We start from the raw sequence: 23,534 nt of genomic DNA on the forward strand, positions 1-23,534 counted from the left end.
ATGAGCATGCCACCTCTTTTCTTTCTAGAGCACATGCAAGCCAACGTGCACCCAACTATTCTCTGCTGTGTTTGCGGTGGCACAGGGCTGTGAAAGCCATGGTCGCCTCAGCCACTAATGCATTTCTGCGTGCCGGCATTCTAATAGACTGCCCTTCATTACATATCTTGGGAAAACACAGGCCTTCATTTGTTTTAGCATTTGTCATTTGTATTCTGTGCTTAAGCACTGGGTGTTATGCCTACAAAAATGTATAGTTCCTCTTCAATAAAGGGAGTCACGTGTAGTTTTTCCCTTCCTAATGGTTTTTTTTTTCAAGAATCACCTGGTGTTTTAAGAGCTAAGTTCCAGGAAGAGAAAGAAATGATAGCTATTGAGCATAGGCAGAGGTATGAAAATACGTGAGCCCTGTCTTATGAGGAGGGTTGGCCCGTGTGGAGGGAACGCAGTCGGAATTTAAGCCGAGCCCAAAAAACTGTCCCTTTTCTGCCTGGAGATGTTAGGAAGACAGTTTAGGGGGGAAAAATCCTAAGTAAATAGAATTTCAGCCAATACTTTCATGAACTTCACCCTTCTTTGGAATGTTTTTATTCTCTGGGGGGAAAACAGAGATTGAGTCATTTATACAGCGAGTGAGAACTTTACTAAAAAGGAAACCTCGGGAGATGTTTGCCCTTTGGTGCTTTCTTAAGACCCAGTTTATGAGCTCTGCAACATTGTCAGAGAAATGCTTGCTTCTGAGGAGCTTGTTCTCTAGCTTTCTTCATTATACGGGACAGTTTTCATGAGTGTTAGGAGGGCTCCTTGACATGGTTATCTGATGTGAAAGTCTGATTCTCCCACTAAACAGTGATTTTTCATGTCTGTTCTCCACCCCCTCCCCCACCTTAACTCCCTAAATTTCACACACAGCACTCTGACTTTATAAAGCTTTTTCTCTGATTCTGCAGACTGATGGCTAAGTGCATGATACCATTCTTGGAGCCAGGGCATGTAATCTCTGGGTTCCTTGGGTTTTTAAATGCAGGCTGTGCTTTTGGTCCTGGACAGCAGAAGGAGATGTTGAGCCAGAAGATAAGGATATATATATGTGTGTGTGTGTGTGTATATATGTATGTGTGTGTGTGTGTGTGTGTGTGTGTGTGTTGTGTGTTTTTTTAAGACTTTACATGTAAACAATTAGTGTTACATTTTCAAATAATTAGAAAGCTAAGAGCTAAAGTAGTTGGTTTTGTACAGTGAACATTCTCTTCTTTTTACATCATAAAACCATTTTAATAAATGTTTTCTATATAGGGTGAGCCTTTGGGGAACCATTTCATTTTGCTGTAAGCCAAAACATCCATTTTCTGGCCTCCCACTCCCCATTTGCTCCAGGGCGCTCATTTTGTGGATTCGAGTTGTGGCCTAACCTATCGGTGGCCGGCTTTGGCTCTCATCTTCAGGGAGCCTTTGCCATGTAGCTCTCTGGTTGTGGCTGAAAGTCCTAGAGTCACGTTAGCTTTGCCCTGTGTTACTTCAAAGCCTGTCATCTGAGGGTCCTCAGAGAGGAAATTTCCCCTTCATTCAAGGCATTCTCTTTCCATTTTGAAGAGGAGAGTAAAATGCCTCTTCTAAGTATGTTAAGTGACCGTACAATCTTCCTCTTAAATAACGGAGACGGATGAGTGTGAGCAGGATTTTTTTACCACTAATTAGATCTGGGCCATCGGGAGGAGTTTCCATTGGAATGACCCTCTCCTCTTGGTGTCTGTATTTTCTTTCCCAGAAGATTTATTCTGTTGTTTGAGCTGATGAGTACAATTTTCACTTAAAACAGTCCATTATATTCTAATGACTATGCCAGTTCAGTAAATGCCATCCTTTAGTTTTGTCACATTTTTAGAAAATGTGCTTCTTAAAAGACTGCTGTTTTAAGCCAGATCATATGACAATGTTCTGGAAATTAATTTATTTTATATATTGGTATTCTGGAATTCCTAGAAGATTTCATCAATTCTCTTTAGTCTTTCCCTTTTCAGTATTTAACAATATTGCACGCCAGACCAGTGGTTCTGAAGTCACTGAAGCTCAGGCCACCTTATATGCCAAATACATCGAGAGCACCTACTTCTAGCCCAGCTCAAGATGGTAATTTAGATTTCAGGTCATTGTAAACGTTCAAAATGATTCTGTTTTCATTATGTTTACTTTCCTGCTTCCTGGAATTTGCAGATTTGCTATGGTCTCCCCATCACAGAGAATCATCCTGCTTGCTTAACCGTAACCGAATCTTATGGCATAGTGTATCTGTATAGTGACGAAATGAATTTACCTCTAGGCCAGTCCCTTGTTAGCGTAATAGGTATGCTCTGAATACTGTTATGATTTGTTTCGCCCCCTTTCCTTCAAGAAAAGCAAAGGAAAATTTGTTTGGACAAAACAGAAGTTCTTCCAACGGCGATGTAGTTTTTGAAAAACAGCAGCTGGAGCTGGACTCAGTTGTAGAAGAAACCATAACAGGAGATTATGCCTTAATCATAAATGGCCACAGTTTGGTGAGTTTGCTTAAGGCTTTTGTTCTTTCTTTTTTCTTTATCCCAATAATTGTCTCTTTTGTGCTGTCATAATGAGATCTCCTTTTGTGTTTTCCAAACAAATGACACCACTAGAAACAGGGTATACACAATGATTTCCTGTTTGCAAGGGGAAAGGAAACTTCTGATATATATTTCATACATTATTGCTTGAACCACCACAGTGATGGAGAGGATCCAAAGAAATACTGTGTTCACAGAGTATCAATCTTGCCTAAATGACTGTAGACCATTTAGCAGTATTGTTCAAGTGCTTTTCTACAGGCGAGTGTCACAGCTCCCTGTTATTTCATTAAAATAATGCAACTGTTGGATGTATTGCAATTATTGCTCTTGCCGATGTTTGTGATCCGGCAGAGCAGAACCTGATCGTCTTATAATCACCACACCAAATTATTGCCATTACGATACCTCTGGTGGCTTTTCTAAATAGCAGTATTTTACAGCAATGCCAAACAATTTTCTTTGATTAGGAAATCTGGTTCTTGTCGTAATAGAATAAACTTGCATTGTGCTTTTAATGTAGTTCAGGTTCCAAATCTTGAGCAAGTATCAAAACACTCTTCTGAGTTTCTAATTTAGAAAACAAAAGCTCTGATTGCACTCCAGTGAAATTATCATTTATATGCCCAAAGAGCTAATCTCACATCTTTCCCCAGCTTTGATGATCATTTTTCACTTTTGGAGTTTGGAAAATAAATGTATCTTCTTGTAGACAGTTTCTTAGAGGACAAAAGAAGTGGGATATGAGTGTATTGCATTTTCCCCCTTGTGATCAGCTGTCTGTTAGCTCTTAGTGCTTAGAGCATTATCCAGCTGGATTCCAGACATAATGATGTGTTGCCTTCTACACCATGGAAAGTTACAGAGCTCAGCTGCAGGCCAAGCTCAGTCGAAAGTTTGTCCAGATGACACGAACTTCTCCCTTGCACACATGAGCAGCAACTGAAAATCATAAGCATGTCAGCTGGGACTTGAAGCTGGTGGCCTCCAAGCTGAATTGCCCAGGGACTGCAATATGGAGAGGTTCCTAATGACTTGTACTTTGACTTTCCCTCAGGCTCAAGGAAGCCAGTGGGTGTGTGGTGGGTTAAATTACTCAGGTGATAATGTAAGATAGTTTTTCTTTGTCTCTAAATCTGTTGAAAGAAAGAGGTAAGACAGATGCTCATGTTCTTCAAGAGACCTTTCAGCTTCAAAGCCTGAAGCTTATGAAACCATGCAATGTCATTTTTCATTTAAAGAGAATTGAACACATTTCTGCTGGTATGGTCAGAAGCGTTTTGTTTTTGTTTGTTTGTTTTTAAAGCAAATCATGATTCCAGTTTTCTTCAAATCTCAGTGCTTTGCAGAATGTAATTGGGTCCTTCTTTATCAGAGTCTGAGTCCAGGTTTTCACTTGATGATAAAGAAAATGAGAGAGAGAAAAGGGGACCATTATAAGCAAGACAGTTACATGAGTTCTCTTTCAGAAAGGGCAATTATATTTGAGAAAGCTAACTCACTATTTCCCATAGGAATCATAGGTTTTTAAAGACTTTTCTACATCAGAGTCATGTTTTATACTCATTCTCCCATCCTTTCATTGATACCATTAACATTTATTACATGCCCAGGTCAAGATGATGGAGCCTGAGGATAGGAATGTGAATAGAACACTTGTTTTGTTTTGTTTTGTTTAAGATTTTATTTATTTATTTGAGAGAGAGAGAGACAGAAATAGTGACAGAGGTAGCGAGAGCAGGAGCGGGGAGGAGAGGGAGAAGCAGGCTCCCCACTGAGCAGGGAGCTGGACGCGGGGCTCCATCCCAGGAACCTGGGTTCATGACTTGAGCCAAAGGCAGATGTTTAACTGAGTGAGCCACCCAGGCATCCCCTAGAACATGGTTCTTGTTTTAGGGATTGCCGTCTAGTGGGAGAGCTAATCTCACAGTGGTATGACAAATACTATGTAGAGGAATGAACACAGAGCTTTGAGAGCATAGAGGCAGACACATTTAGTTTCTTGTGTGAAAGTCAGGGAAGACTTCCTGGAGGAAGTGATGTTTCCAGGCACAGAAGCAGCAAGTACAAAGGCACAGAGTCAAAAAAAGAACCTGTCACATTATGGAAACAAGCAATTTGGCATGAGGAGAGTACAGAGTAAACTTAAAGGTGGTAGAAGACAGAACTCAAAAGGAATATAGGGGCCAGATTATGATGGGCTGCGATATCTTGCTAGAGATTCACTCAGAGACACTGATAACTCAAACTCTAGGTGGATTCCTGTTTCCTTTTAATGTGTTTAAAATAATGTACAGTGAGATGTTTCCTAGAAAACAAATTGCACAGTTAACTGCAAAGGATTAGGTTCTCTTTTTCAGTCATTTCTTGGCATACGTAAAGGTTGTGTGTATTTGGAGAGGAGCAAGGCTGGAATCGGTTGGAAAGCAGGTTGCTTGCCCCCCCTTTTAAAGCACAGGCCTCTCTTGATTTCAATCACTTTGTTTTTCAAGGGCTAATCTCCAGGTCATCTGCTTTTCATTTGCCCCACCATTAACAACCACAACAACAAACACTAAATATACAAAACAACAATGCAAAGGAAACAAAAGTTCCATCACATAGAGCAAAGAAGTCCCTATCATTCTGTAGTTCATTCTAAACTTGGTGAGATGGTGGATGGGTTCTGTCTTTTGCTTTTCTTTCTTTTAGTGGATCCTGGAACTTTTCTGGCATTGCATTGTGTCTCCCCTGCGCAACATGATAATGTGCAAGGAGGACACACAAGGGCACTGTGTCTTTTTATTTTTATTCTAAAATTCCTTGGCACTTAATAGGAGTTTAGTGCTCATTTCTTTAGTTGTTGTTTATGTGACTCTGGGTCATGAATGACTTGTTGGAATGAATTAAACTATTTAGAAATCAGTTGAGAAACAAGAAACCTTCCCAAATGACATCTCTCATTGATTAGGTCTTGTTCTAATCTGGATTTTTTTTTTCTTCTTGATAACATAGGCCCATGCCCTAGAAAGTGACGTCAAGAACGATCTCCTAGAACTCGCCTGCATGTGTAAGACCGTGGTTTGCTGCCGAGTCACCCCACTTCAGAAAGCCCAAGTAGTAGAGCTGGTGAAGAACTACAGGAACGCTGTCACTTTAGCCATAGGCGATGGAGCCAATGACGTCAGCATGATCAAAAGTAAGAGGATATTCACTCAATAGGGTCTGCGGTAGATGGGGTGTCCTGGGGTTCAGCATTTGGCAAGATGCAATGGAGATTACGTGGTAATTCAATTTTACCACTGGTTCGAAAATGAAAACTTCCTGAGTCTAATACATTCGGCATTATTAGCATTCATAGAAAAACCTTTGTCTTTAAATAAATCACCTGTGTGTTTTTAGGCTAGAAAAGGAAATCTGTCACCTTATATTAAATGGTAACTAGCTATGGTGTAAGGAATGAGCGCCAGATCCACAGACATTTGGGGTTAGTTCCAGCTTTGCCACTTAAAATCGTAAAACCTTTCGCAAATTACTGAAATTCTCGGGCCAGTTTTCTCTTTTGGAAAACGAGGATAAATACCTAACTAATGGTGTTTCATAAGATAATATACGCGAAAAATTATAAATGCTATAGCTATAAGATTTCTATAGATAAATAATGACTTAAAAGAGATTGTATCTTTGTTTGGGGAATGAAAGTGCTCCTCTCTTCCTTTTTAGGTGCTCACATTGGCGTTGGCATCAGCGGCCAGGAAGGACTGCAGGCAGTCTTAGCCAGTGACTATTCATTTGCACAATTTAGATACCTCCAAAGGCTTCTCCTTGTTCATGGAAGGTGGTCCTATTTCCGAATGTGCAAATTCTTATGCTATTTCTTCTATAAGAATTTTGCATTCACACTTGTGCATTTCTGGTTTGGTTTCTTCTGTGGTTTCTCAGCCCAGGTTGGTAAAAAAGCTCTTTGCTTTCTTTTATTAGATCCCATGAATTGCAAATGACTATTCTTCATGGCTCTTTATTAATAAATAGCATTTTTATATGTCTCCTACAGATCACAGTATGACAATTATGCAACTTATAGCTGACTTGAGCTTGAAACACAAAAAGAATATACATTTAGCTGGAATTTTATTTTTATTTATATAGGTAACCAATGAATCTCCATCCTGTTTTTAAATTTTTATTGAAATATTTTTGTATGATGACGATAAGCTTGATATGGAGCTTTCATTCAGAACAGAAGCCTAAGAAACACTAACAAGAAATGTTGATGTGTCTCTGGGAAGATGGTCACAGGCCTAACACATTGACTGTATATGGGCTGAGAGTAAATATGTTTTAAAATAGGGAGAAATAATTGATACCTTGACATCAAGGCTGTTTTGTCAGCATTTCATCAGATAAAAATTGATAAAATAGATAATGGTGATACAATAGATAATGTTGGTAACAAGGAAGAAAAAGTAGCAATTCATAAATTAGGATTCTATTTTTCTGTCTACTCATATCCATTTTAAGATACCAGGAAAGTTTTGACCCTGGGTATCAATTGTGTAATATCAGGCCAATAACATCTGAATATACTTTGAGTGAGAGAGAGAGAGAAAGAGAGAGAGAGAATGACATGGTAACCATAACTCTCATGAGAGATTTCTTCAACTGTTCTTCCTTCCTCTTGGATTTAATCAGTAGTTTCAATGATATACATGAAGCTAATTTTCTCAGCCATTTTATTTCAGAACAATGGAGTATGAATTAAATTGTAACATTTTGTGTTATTTTAAATGTGCCAGGGGATCTTAGTGAATTACTTTTGTAATGAACATAGATTTTGTGCATTCTTCCCTTTATCTGAGAAGTTGAGATTTCTTAAAATGAGGCACACCTATACCCATTCCTAATATTCTCTTTTAAGGATAACATGCCCAGAACTAAAAGCAGACTATGTTGATGTTTTTGTTGACATATTTTGTAATCTCCAGACATTGAAGTAAAGCAAAAGTCTTGATTTTAGTTTCTCAGAAAGAAGTTTTCTTAGAAGCAATAGTTCAGAGAAGGCTGAGGTGGGACTTACCTGCTCATAATCTCACCTTGTTCAACAAAAACAAATGTGAGAATGAGGCCTGTGCCTTCCCAGGCTGGGGACTTTTCCTCCACATAAAAATGAAGCAAGGCCATTCACTAAGCAGTGCTGCCAAAAGACCCAGTTTTCATAGTGCAAAGATTTGAGGTTTTTGAAAAATTATGGAACTATTAAGGGATGCCTATACTCTCATTTAAACCTCTTAGGACACAGAAGAGCGGTCAATGATTTGTATTTACAGACACACAGAGCTTGGATGCAGGTTTACTGCCAATGTTTTCTTTCTTAAACTGTGAAGTTGGGAACTAATGTTCAGTGACTTCTAACCTCTACATTTAGGTGATTTTCTGCTCTGCTTTCAAGATCTGATAAAACTGGTCAGAGTCAGATGTTAAGCAACTAGCTTTCCAATCCTCTCACTAGTATTTACCTTTTAAGAGAAAACAGCACGGGAGAATAATGATTATTCCAAAGACATGAGTACCTGATGTTTAAATGTCGTCGTAAGACCTACCACCAGTCTGTGATTAGGTTTCTTAAATGTTTGGTTCAACTTAGCATGTTTCTTCCCTCCCTCCCTCCTTTCCTCCTTCCCTCCCTTCATTCCTTTATTACACTGAAATCTCTAGTTTGTTGCACCATCTGTACTAGACTACTGTCAGTCCTGACTGGTCCTCTGTGTTCTTTCCTGTGCTGGTGAGTTGGGATGGACCAGTGGCTCTCAAGCCTTAATGTGAATGGGAATCACCTGGAGGGCTTTTAAAGCACAGCTCCTCGGTCCCCACCTGAGTTTCTGATTCAGTAAGTCTGAGATAGGGCCCAAGAATTTGCATTTCTAACAAGTTCACTGGGAGATGCTGATGTTACAGGTGAGGGACCATACTTTGAGAACCACAGGGTTGGCCAATATAGAAGAAAATCCAAAGGTATGCTTCAGTGAACCCAGAGTCTAGAATGAACGCCAGTCTGCTGACTTTGTTTAGTCCATCTTTCCTGAGGCAGAGGAGGTGGTTGAGCAAACAGTTTATCCCCCAAAATAGAATTTTTCCAGAGAGCTTAGAATCTCTTTACCCATCCTACCAAAGCCATTGCCCCTGAGGCTTATACGTGCACAAATACAGAGTCAAGATAAAAAGCGGTGTCTGTTTCAGGGTAGAGGATTGCTTTTCCCAATTTGCCTGGTTGATTATGCTTTATCTAGCTTAACCATAAGCTCCTTGAGGAAAGGAAGCACACCTGAATCATCTATACCATCCATAATCTTGAGTGGCACCTGGTATATGGAAGCATCTGGTCATTTCATGGTGGTGGGTGTTCCTAGAACCCTTTCTTGTGCTTGAGGCAGATGCAGCAAGGAGAGTCACTCATACGTGCCTCCAGTCACTCCTGCAGGTGGTCGTTTACTTTTCCTACACCTGGGGCTGTCTCTGCAGGCTCTGCATCCAGTCCGTGTAAATGTGTGTAGCCTGACCAGCACTGTGGGAAAGGGGCTTGTGCCTTAAGATCTCAGTGTGATTGTGGCATCGATTTCAGAATGCAGAGTGATGTTTTTTGTATGTGTTGTATTATGTTAATATGGTAGTTAATTGGACCACAAATGATGTATTTCTTAATTGTTTATATATTGCTTCCTTCTAGGAAAAATAAGAGTCGATTTCCAGCCCAACTCACCAGCACAGGAAAGAACACAGAGGACCAGTCAGGACTGATAGTAGTCAAGTTTCCAGTTTTATTTTGTTTTACGGGGGTCTTGGTGGATTTAAATGGGGCAGAGCAAATCCCCTTTAGGTGGAAGAGCAATCACCACATAAAACCAATTGAGCTACTGAGAAGGAGTCCTGGACTGTTATCTATTTTGTCTTAATTTTTACAATGATTTGATCAAATGGGATCCAGGCTTATACTTGCTGAACAGGATACCTTGGTCCTCCTATTTAAGACTTTTATTCATTGGATGAATATTAAGCCCATGGTATGTGTCAGACTATGGTGCCTGCTGGGGCTTGGCATGGTAAAGGATGTCTAAGGGATGCATTCTTAATGGACATGATGAAGTGGGCTCACAAATTTTATGAGCTATCCATACTGTGGAGAACTTAAGGTTCTATTTATAGACCTGTCAGAGAAGTAGGTAAGCTTGTCAGGAAAGTGGTAGGTGGTAATTTGTCACCTTCTGTTGGAGAGGAAAGGCAGTTAAGTCAATGACAATGCCCATGTAATGGCATCAGTGTTATGGTGTCATCTAGGTGAAACCATTATATTGTTGACACCAACAAGTAGGGATAAAACAAATTGCAGTTTTAGCTAACACTCATGTAGCACTTACTAGGTGCTGGGCATTGTCTAAATGTTTTGCCTATATTAGCTCAATATTTACAATAACCCTATGAAATAGGTTTTATGATCATGGTCTATATCAGCTATTTTAAAAATACTTTTTTAAAAATTTAATTGTGGTTAAATCACACAAAACATAAAGTTTAATGTCCTAACCATTTTTTAAGTGTACAATTCAATGGTGTTAAGTACATTCACATTGTTGTGCAGTGGATCTCCAGAACTTTTTTCATCTTGTAAAACTGACACTCTGTGCCCTTTGAAAAACAACTCCCCATTTTTCCCTTCCTCCAGCCACTGGAAACCACTATGCTACTTTCTGTTTCTATGAATTTGACTGCAAAATTTGAAATGATCCATGTTCTGGTTCACTGATTCTTTCTTCTGCTTGCTTGAGCCTGTTATTGATGCCCTCTATTAAATTCTTCAGGTCAGTCTGTATTCTTCAGGCTAGGATTTCTGCTTGTTTTGATGATTTCTATTTCTTTGTTGAACTTCTCGTTTTGTTCATACATTGTTTTCCTAATTTTGTTTAATTGTGTGTTCTTATAGTTCACTGACCTTCTTTAAGAAGATTGTTCTGAATTTTTTTGTTAGTCCATAGATCTCCATTTCTTCATATTCAATTATTGGTGCTTTATTAGTTTCTTTTGGTAATGTTATTTTACCTGATTCTTCATGACCCTTGATTCTTTGAGTTGGTATCTGCACATTTGAGTAAGTGGTGTCTGCTTCCAGACTTTACAGGTTTGCTTCAGCAGGGAAAGATAGCTCAGCTCCACTGGAGTACTGGATAGGTCAGGTGACAACACGTGTGGGCAGACAGGGCTTCCTACAGGGCAGGGCTATGGACAAGGATCTGTAATTGCTCATGGTTGAATAGGGTCTCAGGCTGTGCTCCCAAACCAGATGGTGCTACTGGCTAGACTCTATTCTCATGCAGGGTCATAGGCAGGGCTTTGCAATTGGGTGGGGCCTCAGCCTATGCCCTGTGATCAGGTAGAACCATAGTGTGTGCCCCCAAAGTTGGGCTGGGTCACTGTCTGGGCTCCCTCATCAGGTGGGACTGCAGGCTATGCTCCATGACTGGGTGGGCTCACTGGCAGGTTAGGGCTGCAGGCTATGTTTAATAATTGGGCAGTTCTGTAGGCTGAACTCTGCTGCAGGTTGAGGCTGTAGGCTGGGTTCCCTGGATGGGTGGTACCATAGACTGGGCTTTGAGGCTGCCCAGGGTCACTGTTCAGGGCCCCTGGTTTTGTGGGGCCAGAGGCAATACTTTATAAGGCAGAGCTGCTGGTTTGCATTCCTGCATAACAGGAGTGTAGGATGGGCTCTGTGGCTACCTGGGGTCTCTGGTTGGGTGGGGCTGGAGGCTGTACTCAGCAGTTGGTTGAAGCTGTGAATTTTCTTCCCTGCTTAGGTAAGATCATAGAATGGGCTCCAGGATAAATATAGCTCTTTGGCTGGGTACCCAAATCAGGCAGAATGCCAACCAAGCTCCCTGACCAGACATAACCACTGACTTGGCTCTGCAGATTGTCAGAACCCCCAGTAGAGATCTCTCCTCCAGTGCTGCTGCATGTAGGAGTGAGGTCCGTTAAGATCTGAGTGCTGGTTGCTGTACATTTCATCTCCTATCTCCATCTCCATCTGATCCTCAGTGGTTGAGCCCTGCAGATTCCCCCAGTGATCCCCATGAGACAAGACCTGAGTAGGGCTCCTGGGATGTATCCTGCAATGCTGGGAGAGCTGGATGTATACATTGGCTTCTCCCTTTCTCGCTGAGAAACCACAGGCCCAAGGGGCCATCTTGGTGAGGCACTATGCTGGCCTTGAGGAGGGGGATGTGGTCAGAGTGGAGCTCCTCCTCTCGCCCTTCTAATGTGGTCTTCTCAGTCTCTGATTTAGCTTCCAGTCCTGGTTCTGGGATTTTCACAATGGTGTCCAGTCTGTAGGTCGTTGCTTGTTGGTATTCTTGTAAGGCACACTGAATCTGGGGATGATCTGCATTGCCATCTTGATGACATCACTCCAGAAGTTATTTATTTATTTTTTTCAGAGAGCATTTATGTGGCTTCTGCCAGGTTTCTGGGGATACTGCCTACCTGAGACCTCTTTCTCTGTTGCAGGATTTTTTTGAATTTGAATTGCAAACTCTGGTGAATACCATTTATGGTTCAAATTTTCAGGAGAAATTTTTTGCCTCTTCCTTTGAGCTAGTGCCACGGTTCACATAGGCCATCCCTCTGAGTATAAAAATTCCTTTACTTTTACACTAAGGATTCAGCCCTTTGCCGCCTTAGTTTTATGAGAATGTTAGATTCCCCATGTGGTCTAATCTTGGCATCAATACTGATGTCATAATAAATAGTGTGTTAGAGTCAATGAGATTTGGTATTATTACCCAAACTCATTTGGCATGGAACCCCACTTTTCCAAGCAATGTGCATAATGTCCTTAGAACAGATGCCATACAGAATCCGCTTTGGGAAATCCTGGAATAGATGTCTCTACAGCAACAGTTGCAAAACCTGACGTCACCCTGCTACTCATCCTGGTTCCAGGGTTTTGGAGGCAGGAAGATGTAGGAAGGACAAAATGATGCTAAAAATACTATCCCCATAGGAATAAGCTATTTATATGTTTCTCCCTTTCAGAAACTTCTGTTTTTTAAATTAACTCTAGTCCAGGGGACAAAATAGCCTTCTTTCATATGCTAAAGTGGAGAGCTTACATCAAAACTCGTGGTGTCTTTTCTAGTATCCTCAGTTTTTTCCTGATTATAAAAATAATTATATGTGAATATGTATCACCTTTTATATATTGGAAACCATACTCTGTATCTTTCTTGTTTCAAAAAAAAAAACACATTTTGAGGAAGACCTCTGGTTTTACATTCTTTAAAAAATGTTGTTTTTCTTAATGGCATTCTGAAATATGGATTTGTTATAAATTATTTGACTCTTCTGATTGTATGAACGTTTTAAGTTGTTGATATTTTAAATTGATTAATTCTTCCTTGGCCATCGCTGTGAGTCACACAACATTGTCAAATTGCTAGTAGGAATGAATACTTGTTTACCATCTTGGGAAGAGAAAAAAAAAATAACTAGGTCAAGTGTCCTACCCACCTGGAACTCATTTTCTCATCTAGGAAGTAAAGAAAAGGATAAATAAGTCCAACAGAAGACTATAATGGGAGTTAACATGAGAACATGGGGAAGGAAGAAATATATGAGGATCTGGGATGACTTTAGGGGCTCGATAAATCCCAAGTGAGCCTGTGGATATTTTCAAAATTGAGTGGAGGTCTGAAGGTGTGAACTCCCACTGCCCTGCAGCGGTTTAGGAGCTGGTTTGTGTAAATGTGTGAAACAGCAGAGGAGCAGGAGGAAAACCCTCCCCTCCTACCTGAACTCTTTTTTTTTTTAATATTTTTTTTTATTATATTACATTAGTCACCATACAGTACATCCCTGGTTTTTCATGTAAAGTTCGATGATTCATTAGTTGCGTATAACACCCANTAATATTTTTTTTTATTATATTATATTAGTCACCATACAGTACATCCCTGGTTTTTCATGTAAAGTTCGATGATTCATTAGTTGCGTGTAACACCCAGTGCACCATGCAATACGTGCCCTCCTTTTCAACTGACCTAAAGATTAGCTGAATTTGAAATCTCATTTCAATTTCTACAATTCCATTTAAAACCAACTCATTTAGAAACCCTTTTTAAAAACTGCATGACGTTGGCATTGGCGAGGTCTTACGTAACAGTATTGCGTACAGCAAGACATGTCTTATAGGTGTTACGCCACTCTGACGATGAAGACTTTGGTCCCACCCACATGTGTGCGCGCTGGTGTGCTAGCAGTCTGGGGACTGGCTGTGAGGGCAACATGGATGTGGAACTGGGAATAGTAGGGATTGTTGTGTCTTTTCCACCCCATCTTTCGTTAGAAGGTCCTGAAGTGTAACTGAAAAATCCTTTGGCTTTTTTTCTTAACCTTGTTTTTCCAAAGACAATATGCTACAAATGAGGCAACTGAAAAGAAAATAAGATATTTGGGAGACACACTGGTCTACAGATTATGAGAGTTTTTGAATAGGGGACATTTTTTGGTGATGCTTTTTCTCCCCCCCCCCGCCCCTTGAAATTGTTTAGCTGCCTTTGGCCTTCAAAGCCATCTGTTGGTGACAAAGGCTTTCGTAGCTCTTCAAGCCCGTTAGATAACCACTTACTTCCAGTCCCTTAATGAAAGCAGGCCATCTGAGGTCTTTCTACCCCTGTCCTCCTTCCCCTAAGTTGCTTCAGTGGAACTGAAAGCTCCACGCGAAATGGAGCCAGTAGCAGTAGAAACTCTAGAGCCTGGCAGACTCAGGAATAGCAAGCATGTGTTTAGAGGCCCTTCCTTGGCAGGCCCAATCTCCAGTCACTTGTCTGCCCCATCCTGACAGGAGTGAGACTCGCACACACATCCCCTGACACACAACCTAGAGTCTTTGAATTCTCCTTCGTGTAACAAGAATAAACTGAGGGCCAGTTTAGCACCAAGTGCTCTCCAAGGACACCCGAATGAACCGGAGGGATGCAGTTCCTGCCTTCAGGGAACTTACAGCCTGGAAACAGTTTTATTTTCATAAATGTGAAACTGATGTTAAGTAGTTACCTTTGGTAGAAAATAAGGATTTTTCTACCAAGAGTTTTTTTGAATTAAATTTGTCATGGATGAGCCGTCTTGGCACCAACCCTGTCTAATTCCAGCATGATTCATAGTACATTGGTACTTCTTTCCTGCACCTCTTGACAGATTGCTTTGAAGTAATCCACTCTGCAGCTGAAAACATCTGATCAAATGTAAACAGATTGTGCTTTCTTAGACACAGTGTTGACTTTTAAAAACACCAGTTTAATTTCTTAATGAGGTGATATAGTGCTATTTCTTTACTACCTTGTCCTGTCTCTGGGGGCCTGGTGAGTTTTATGCAGACTCTTATTCCCTGATGATAGCTCCAGGAGATTCCCGCCATTGCCCCATCCTGGTAGGTGGGCTGGGGCAAATGGGCAAGCCAATCCAGCTGTGCATGCGAGGCTCCAGGGGGCTGGGGGATGGAACCATTCACTGCCTGTCAGATGGTGGTAGCCTTAGGACATCTCAGATGAATGATGATGTAATCCAGGCTGGGTTGTACTTGATTTGTGGACCTTCTCTTGGCTAATTTCAGGGTCCTGCCTCTGTTGTGGTTGCTTTGGGACACACAGGGAAAAAATCTGCTTGGGAGGGACCATACCCTTTGTGCTTGCTTTGCTGGGTGGACTTTATTTGGAGAAATAGCTGGGACACAGAACAAAAAGTGTATGTTTTGTTGAGATCCAGAATCTTTGCTCTGTTAGGGAATGTCAGAGATATTGAGTCCAGTCCCTCCTTTTACAGAGGAGGATCCTGAGTCCTGCAAGGTCTGAGGATCAGTGGTGTGCAAGGCTGGGACTGGAGCCCATGTTTTTTGACTCTCTCTTCAGTGCTCCCTCCACTCTGCTTGATAAGTGGCCACTGCAGTTGTCACAGACTCGGAAGAGAGAATGGCTATATCTTCTTAAAAACAAAAAACAAAAAGAACAAAACAAAAAAGCAACTGTTTGACCCAACCCCTAATCAGGCAAGTGTTTGCTTTATTTGGTATCTAAAGGAGTAACATCCAGCAATACTCAGTACAATATGACTATGAGGAGAAAATCAGCTCTTACTGAGAGACAGCTTGGTGGGTGTGGGGGGAGCTCGCACAGATTAGGCCCTGAGAAAGGGCAGAATGCCTCCTGGAATCATCTGGAACTTAAAGCCCTTTTTTTTTTTTTTTGCCAACAAACACTCCTACCAAACTGCCACTGAGAGAGAATTTAAATATAATCTTTCCTGGTGAGATTTCCAACAAGATTTCTGGACCAGAGGGGTTTGGATAAAGGTCAGAGAAGACTCTTTTTTAAGGTCATGCCTTATCCCAATCTGTTATAAAGCCTGCATGATTTTCATGAATTCCACTGTGGGCTTGTATGCACTATTTATAGTAGCTTACTTTAAAAGCACCCTATACCTTCAGGATTTTTAATAATACGAACTGTCCTCCACCAGGGACAGAACCAAGAAAAAAACAAAAACGAAAAACAACCCACAATAGGTTGAAGCCCTATTTAGGAAACTCACACTTGAAACTATGCAACTACTGGCACTATGTACTTATGGAATGATATTAACTGATGACAATTTACCATTGTCAGTGAGATACAGGGCTATGTATTTTTTTTTAATTCTGTTGTGATATGGGAACAATTATCTTGTCAAGTCCAGAAAAGCTTTAGTTCTGTTAAACAATATAAGAAAACTCACAATGAAAAATTTGGAAAGTGACGTGAAAGAGTGCGACTAACCTCCAGGCTTTGATGACTTCATGGATGTGGTTACCTGTGAATCCTTCTCAACCTGGCATGGCAGTTCCTCTCCCCCTTGCCTTCCAGATGTGCTCTATGGAAAACCTGGGAAGGGGTAGGTGCTCAGGCCGGGGCCATTCCTCCTGGCTCCTGCTAGTGGGTTTCTGTTAATTACACAAATCAGGAACAGATGTGCTGAGACCGAGCACCTCATATTTATCCCACAATGTGTTTTCTTTAAATGACAAAAGCTTTTTAAGGCCAAAAAGAAAAATACCACTATATAGTTTTTCACTACAACACACAGCAGAATCGGGGAGTACGTGTCTCCAAAGAGACATGTCATTTGCACAAGGAGCTAAGCCAGTGGTCTCAGAGTGGAAAGCCTTTTGTAACTGTTTAAGAGTCTTAAGGTCTATTTAAATGTGGTATTTTATAAATCATAGATTGTGTGTTCCTCACCCTGTTTAGATTGTAATTTGTAGCTGGAGTATTTTTACTTTATCTAAAATGGTTGATAAGGTTGATAAATTGCTCCCACAAAGAAGGGAGCAAAGAGTAATGTTCCTTAAATAGTAAAACAGTAAAGTTGGAAAAATGGAGAGCTGTTCTCTTCCCCTTTTTTTGATCTGTGAAGAGACACTTACACGGTTCCAAACAGACAAGTGGTATCTAGCAAGAGCATGGCTTTTCTCTCTTCAGAATATTGAAGATGGGAAAAGAAAATTTGGAAGTAGAGGGGGGTATGGCTACCCGTAGGAGTACAGGGGCTCTAAGACAAATACTTTTTTGCAGGGCTTTTGTTTATATAAACCTTTTGAGTCACCCAAAGTCAGAGTGGTGCCACCATTTGACTGGTCTAATCTCAGCCAGAATGCTTCCTATACCAGAGGCTCCAGAGAAATCATTTCTCCCCTCTTCCTTTCCCCTCCCATCTCTTTGGGGCATCTGGTCAACCTACATGTGGGTGCATGTGTGTTTGAGATAGAGATGGAGGAGGTAGGCGGTAGAGGGCTTGAGCATGCCTGGAAGGGGAGAAGCCGGGATAGGTTCCATGTGGGTCATCATCTGGACTAGTGTGCCCCTCCCAGCTGGTCCTAGTCATCAGAGGGGGCCTTAAAAACTTTCTGAGGGTATATAAGGGCTTTACGGACAAGTGGAGCATTTACTAGGATAACTATTTGAGTAGTTGGAGACCTCTTAAAAGGGGAGGAAGAAGTCTGTTGTAGAAGAAATACCGCTTGTGACTTCAATTTTTGTGGAAGCCTCTAAACTATGTGAAACCGATGCACATAACCCAGGAATATGTTTTTAGTTTTGTTTTTTCTTAAGGTGAATGACTCAGGTTAACACATTTTGGTAGAGCCTGAGGCAAAACTAGAGCTAAAAAGTGACTGATATAATTAAGTTTTCATGAGGAAAATGCTTAAGTATATCAAGATATTCAGTTTTCTTTAACTCTTATTCTCTAACTTTCTATGTATTTCATTTAATATAGTAGCTTATTATAAAAATAAATAGTTGTAGCAGTAAAGAATTGTATTTACATAACAATTATCATTAGCGGAGAAATATACCTTTTTCTTTATCCGTTAAACATACCACTTGATTGGATCCTTGCATGCTCCTTCCTCCTGCCTTCCCTCCTTCTTTCCTGCCCCTTCCTTCCTCTCTCCTCCCTTCCCTCCCTTCCCTCTATAATAAACGTGCTGAGCACTGTTAGTCAGATGCTGCTATACTGGCATTTATTCATTTCATTGAACATTAAAGGCCTCCCTCAAATGCCCACTTTATAACCTAGGAAGCTAAGCCTCAGAGAGATTGGGTATCTTGCATAGCTCTGTCTTCCGACTCCAGTGCCTTTATGCTTAAGACACCAGCATCCTTGTGTTGAATGCTTGCCACATGCCAGGCACTGAGGTAGGTTCTTGGGCCCCAAAAGATGAATAAATCCTATAATCTGCTCCCAAGGAGCTCGAAGCCTAGTAGAATGGGGCTAGAAACCAGCATATAAATAATTGCAAGTTGATAATTATGTAGCAGTGAGGTGTGACTGTCAGGGGACCACCAAGGCTCGAGGGTAGGAATGGCCAGGGCTCAGAAAGGCTTCCTGGAAGCTCTGTCCCTGGGCTGACCCTTCAAGGATCAATTATAATGAAGCAAATAAGGAGTAAGAAGATGGGCATCCCGGCAAGGAGGACATCAGGAGGAAAATCACAGAGGTAAAGAAGGCCTGGGCAGAAACAGAAGCTATCTGGCATGGTTATTGCAGTGGGATTTGGGGATTAATTTGATGTGGGATGTTGGAGAGAGGAAGAAATATCAGATTTCTGGCTTGGGTTCTGGGATGAAGGTCGCAGTGTCAGAAACTGATATAGGGAACATAGGAAGAGGGCCTGCTTAAAGGGGTGTGAGAACAAGTTCAGGGCTAGACATACTGAGTTTGAGGATCTGTGCACTTCCTCAAAGCAATGTCTAGTAGCAAGTTAAACATGTAACATTTACAAAGAGTTGTAAGTCATTCAACAAATATTTATAGAGAACCTACCTTTGGCTGACACTGCTCTAGGCACTGGAGTTACAGACGTTAAGTCTCTGTTTCATGGAGATTATATCCTAGTGGGATAACGGCAGATAATAAAGTAAATTGGTAAGATAATTGCAGAATTGTTATTAACAAAGAATGGGGTAACATAGAAAAAGTCTTGTTGAGAAGGTAACATTGGAGCTGTGAGCTGAGTGTTCAGAGGAAACTTTCATATGAGTACTCTGAGGTTAAAGTATTCCAGGTAGAGGGCATAGCAAGTGCAAATCTCCTGAGGTAGGAATGAGCCTGGTCCTAGAGAAAGACAGTGAAGCCGAGGGAGGGAGGAGGGGAGGGCAGTGAGTGAAGCCGAAGAGGTGGGTAGGTGTGGGATCGGGAAAGGCTATAGGCTGTGGTGGAGTGTGGATTTCATCCCATGTAAAATGGGAAGCCATTGGAGACTTTGGGCCTGGGTCAATGTTAATGGTATCATTTTAAATGACAAAAACCAGCATACAAATTGTATTTCTTGCATAGTCTCAACTATATAAAGTGATGTGGGAAAACAGCCTTTAAGGAAACTTGCCAAACGATACCACTGATTGAGAGAGGTGGTTTCATGCAGGGGTCAGTGTTGAGAATGCTGAGGTCAGGGTACCTGGGCTGGAACTTGGTCCTGACACGCTCAGCCAGCGCTTCTCAAACTTTGTGATCTTAGGACCCTATCTATCAATATTTATCATATTAGAAATTAAAATGGAGAAAACATTTAAACATTTCCTTTATTGATTCATTAAAAAATAATAAACCCCTGACTTATTTACCTTAATGGCATATTTTAATGAGAAAAAAAGATTGTATTTTCCAAAACAAAAACTAAGTGAGAAGAGTGGTATTTTTTAAAAAAANAAACAGTAAAGTTGGAAAAATGGAGAGCTGTTCTCTTCCCCTTTTTTTGATCTGTGAAGAGTTACACGGTTCCAAACAGACAAGTGGTATCTAGCAAGAGCATGGCTTTTCTCTCTTCAGAATATTGAAGATGGGAAAAGAAAATTTGGAAGTAGAGGGGGGTATGGCTACCCGTAGGAGTACAGGGGCTCTAAGACAAATACTTTTTTGCAGGGCTTTTGTTTATATAAACCTTTTGAGTCACCCAAAGTCAGAGTGGTGCCACCATTTGACTGGTCTAATCTCAGCCAGAATGCTTCCTATACCAGAGGCTCCAGAGAAATCATTTCTCCCCTCTTCCTTTCCCCTCCCATCTCTTTGGGGCATCTGGTCAACCTACATGTGGGTGCATGTGTGTTTGAGATAGAGATGGAGGAGGTAGGCGGTAGAGGGCTTGAGCATGCCTGGAAGGGGAGAAGCCGGGATAGGTTCCATGTGGGTCATCATCTGGACTAGTGTGCCCCTCCCAGCTGGTCCTAGTCATCAGAGGGGGCCTTAAAAACTTTCTGAGGGTATATAAGGGCTTTACGGACAAGTGGAGCATTTACTAGGATAACTATTTGAGTAGTTGGAGACCTCTTAAAAGGGGAGGAAGAAGTCTGTTGTAGAAGAAATACCGCTTGTGACTTCAATTTTTGTGGAAGCCTCTAAACTATGTGAAACCGATGCACATAACCCAGGAATATGTTTTTAGTTTTGTTTTTTCTTAAGGTGAATGACTCAGGTTAACACATTTTGGTAGAGCCTGAGGCAAAACTAGAGCTAAAAAGTGACTGATATAATTAAGTTTTCATGAGGAAAATGCTTAAGTATATCAAGATATTCAGTTTTCTTTAACTCTTATTCTCTAACTTTCTATGTATTTCATTTAATATAGTAGCTTATTATAAAAATAAATAGTTGTAGCAGTAAAGAATTGTATTTACATAACAATTATCATTAGCGGAGAAATATACCTTTTTCTTTATCCGTTAAACATACCACTTGATTGGATCCTTGCATGCTCCTTCCTCCTGCCTTCCCTCCTTCTTTCCTGCCCCTTCCTTCCTCTCTCCTCCCTTCCCTCCCTTCCCTCTATAATAAACGTGCTGAGCACTGTTTGTCAGATGCTGCTATACTGGCATTTATTCATTTCATTGAACATTAAAGGCCTCCCTCAAATGCCCACTTTATAACCTAGGAAGCTAAGCCTCAGAGAGATTGGGTATCTTGCATAGCTCTGTCTTCCGACTCCAGTGCCTTTATGCTTAAGACACCAGCATCCTTGTGTTGAATGCTTGCCACATGCCAGGCACTGAGGTAGGTTCTTGGGCCCCAAAAGATGAATAAATCCTATAATCTGCTCCCAAGGAGCTCGAAGCCTAGTAGAATGGGGCTAGAAACCAGCATATAAATAATTGCAAGTTGATAATTATGTAGCAGTGAGGTGTGACTGTCACGGGACCACCAAGGCTCGAGGGTAGGAATGGCCAGGGCTCAGAAAGGCTTCCTGGAAGCTCTGTCCCTGGGCTGACCCTTCAAGGATCAATTATAATGAAGCAAATAAGGAGTAAGAAGATGGGCATCCCGGCAAGGAGGACATCAGGAGGAAAATCACAGAGGTAAAGAAGGCCTGGGCAGAAACAGAAGCTATCTGGCATGGTTATTGCAGTGGGATTTGGGGATTAATTTGATGTGGGATGTTGGAGAGAGGAAGAAATATCAGATTTCTGGCTTGGGTTCTGGGATGAAGGTCGCAGTGTCAGAAACTGATATAGGGAACATAGGAAGAGGGCCTGCTTAAAGGGGTGTGAGAACAAGTTCAGGGCTAGACATACTGAGTTTGAGGATCTGTGCACTTCCTCAAAGCAATGTCTAGTAGCAAGTTAAACATGTAACATTTACAAAGAGTTGTAAGTCATTCAACAAATATTTATAGAGAACCTACCTTTGGCTGACACTGCTCTAGGCACTGGAGTTACAGACGTTAAGTCTCTGTTTCATGGAGATTATATCCTAGTGGGATAACGGCAGATAATAAAGAAGTAAATTGGTAAGATAATTGCAGAATTGTTATTAAGAAAGAATGGGGTAACATAGAAAAAGTCTTGTTGAGAAGGTAACATTGGAGCTGTGAGCTGAGTGTTCAGAGGAAACTTTCATATGAGTACTCTGAGGTTAAAGTATTCCAGGTAGAGGGCATAGCAAGTGCAAATCTCCTGAGGTAGGAATGAGCCTGGTCCTAGAGAAAGACAGTGAAGCCGAGGGAGGGAGGAGGGGAGGGCAGTGAGTGAAGCCGAAGAGGTGGGTAGGTGTGGGATCGGGAAAGGCTATAGGCTGTGGTGGAGTGTGGATTTCATCCCATGTAAAATGGGAAGCCATTGGAGACTTTGGGCCTGGGTCAATGTTAATGGTATCATTTTAAATGACAAAAACCAGCATACAAATTGTATTTCTTGCATAGTCTCAACTATATAAAGTGATGTGGGAAAACAGCCTTTAAGGAAACTTGCCAAACGATACCACTGATTGAGAGAGGTGGTTTCATGCAGGGGTCAGTGTTGAGAATGCTGAGGTCAGGGTACCTGGGCTGGAACTTGGTCCTGACACGCTCAGCCAGCGCTTCTCAAACTTTGTGATCTTAGGACCCTATCTATCAATATTTATCATATTAGAAATTAAAATGGAGAAAACATTTAAACATTTCCTTTATTGATTCATTAAAAAATAATAAACCCCTGACTTATTTACCTTAATGGCATATTTTAATGAGAAAAAAAGATTGTATTTTCCAAAACAAAAACTAAGTGAGAAGAGTGGTATTTTTTAAAAAAAGATTTTATTTATTTATTTGAGAGAGAGAGAGAGAGAGAGCAGTGGAGAGGGGCAGAGGGAGAGAGAGAGAAGCAGACTCCCTGCTAAGCAGAGAGCCTGATGCGGGCCTTGATCCCAGGACCCAGAAATCATGACCTGAGCTGCAGTTGCTTAACCGACAGAGCCACCCATGCGCCCCCAAGAATGACATCTCTTACTACTTGGCACAGTAGGAGGCAGCCAGGTTCTCATATCTGCTTCTCTATCCAGTTGGTTATGCCATCACAAGTCATAGACCCTCATGGGAGAACAAGAGTAAAAAGGGAATATAGGTAACTGCTTCGTATCATGGTGAAAATAGTCTTGATGTGCGGGTCCCCTGGAAGTTCCCTAGGCCACTTCAAAAATCTTTGTGTTACAGGTATGACATTGGGCAATCTAATAGGTTGGATGGGCCTCAGTCTCCCCATCTTTTTATTGAGGGCTTCTAATAGTACCAACCCCACGGGGTGGTTGTGAAGATTTATGAAGTCAGTATATGTTAAGCCCTTCAAATAGTGCCTGGTACATAGCAAGTGCTCTGTAAGGATCAGCTAGTTTTCTTTTTGTTATTGTGATTCCAAGTGGCAGTAAAAACTCTTCCAAGAAATTGCAAAAAGTCATTTAAACTTTATTTTCACAGACTTTTCCCTTCCTGTCCTCTCTCGTTCCAGTTGTGAAATGAGGTTTCAAACCCGAGTACCCCCTGGCGAATGCTACTGCCGAATACCCCCAGGTTTTAACGCTAACCTGTCTGTGGTGATGATGGCACTTTGTGCCAGGCTGTCAGCTACTCCGTGCCGTAATTCCCCAGATTCT

At 41.2% G+C, this 23,534-nt stretch overlaps 1 protein-coding gene across 7 annotated transcripts in view; it reads left to right on the top strand.

The window, feature by feature from the left end:
• ATP8B4 (ATPase phospholipid transporting 8B4 (putative)) overlaps window positions 1-23,534 on the top strand; it is a 247,199-nt gene that overhangs the window by 197,758 nt on the left and 25,907 nt on the right. For all 7 annotated transcript variants that reach the window (XM_034660997.1, XM_034661000.1, XM_034660999.1 and 4 more), the window contains exons 21-23: window positions 2,393-2,537; window positions 5,574-5,757; window positions 6,282-6,505. In XM_034660997.1, the coding sequence (XP_034516888.1) occupies window positions 2,393-2,537; window positions 5,574-5,757; window positions 6,282-6,505 (553 nt within the window). The remainder of the gene's footprint in view (window positions 1-2,392; window positions 2,538-5,573; window positions 5,758-6,281; window positions 6,506-23,534) is intronic.

The sequence above is a fragment of the Ailuropoda melanoleuca genome, chromosome 5, assembly GCF_002007445.2.
Source record: "Ailuropoda melanoleuca isolate Jingjing chromosome 5, ASM200744v2, whole genome shotgun sequence".
Classification (NCBI taxonomy): domain Eukaryota; kingdom Metazoa; phylum Chordata; class Mammalia; order Carnivora; family Ursidae; genus Ailuropoda; species Ailuropoda melanoleuca.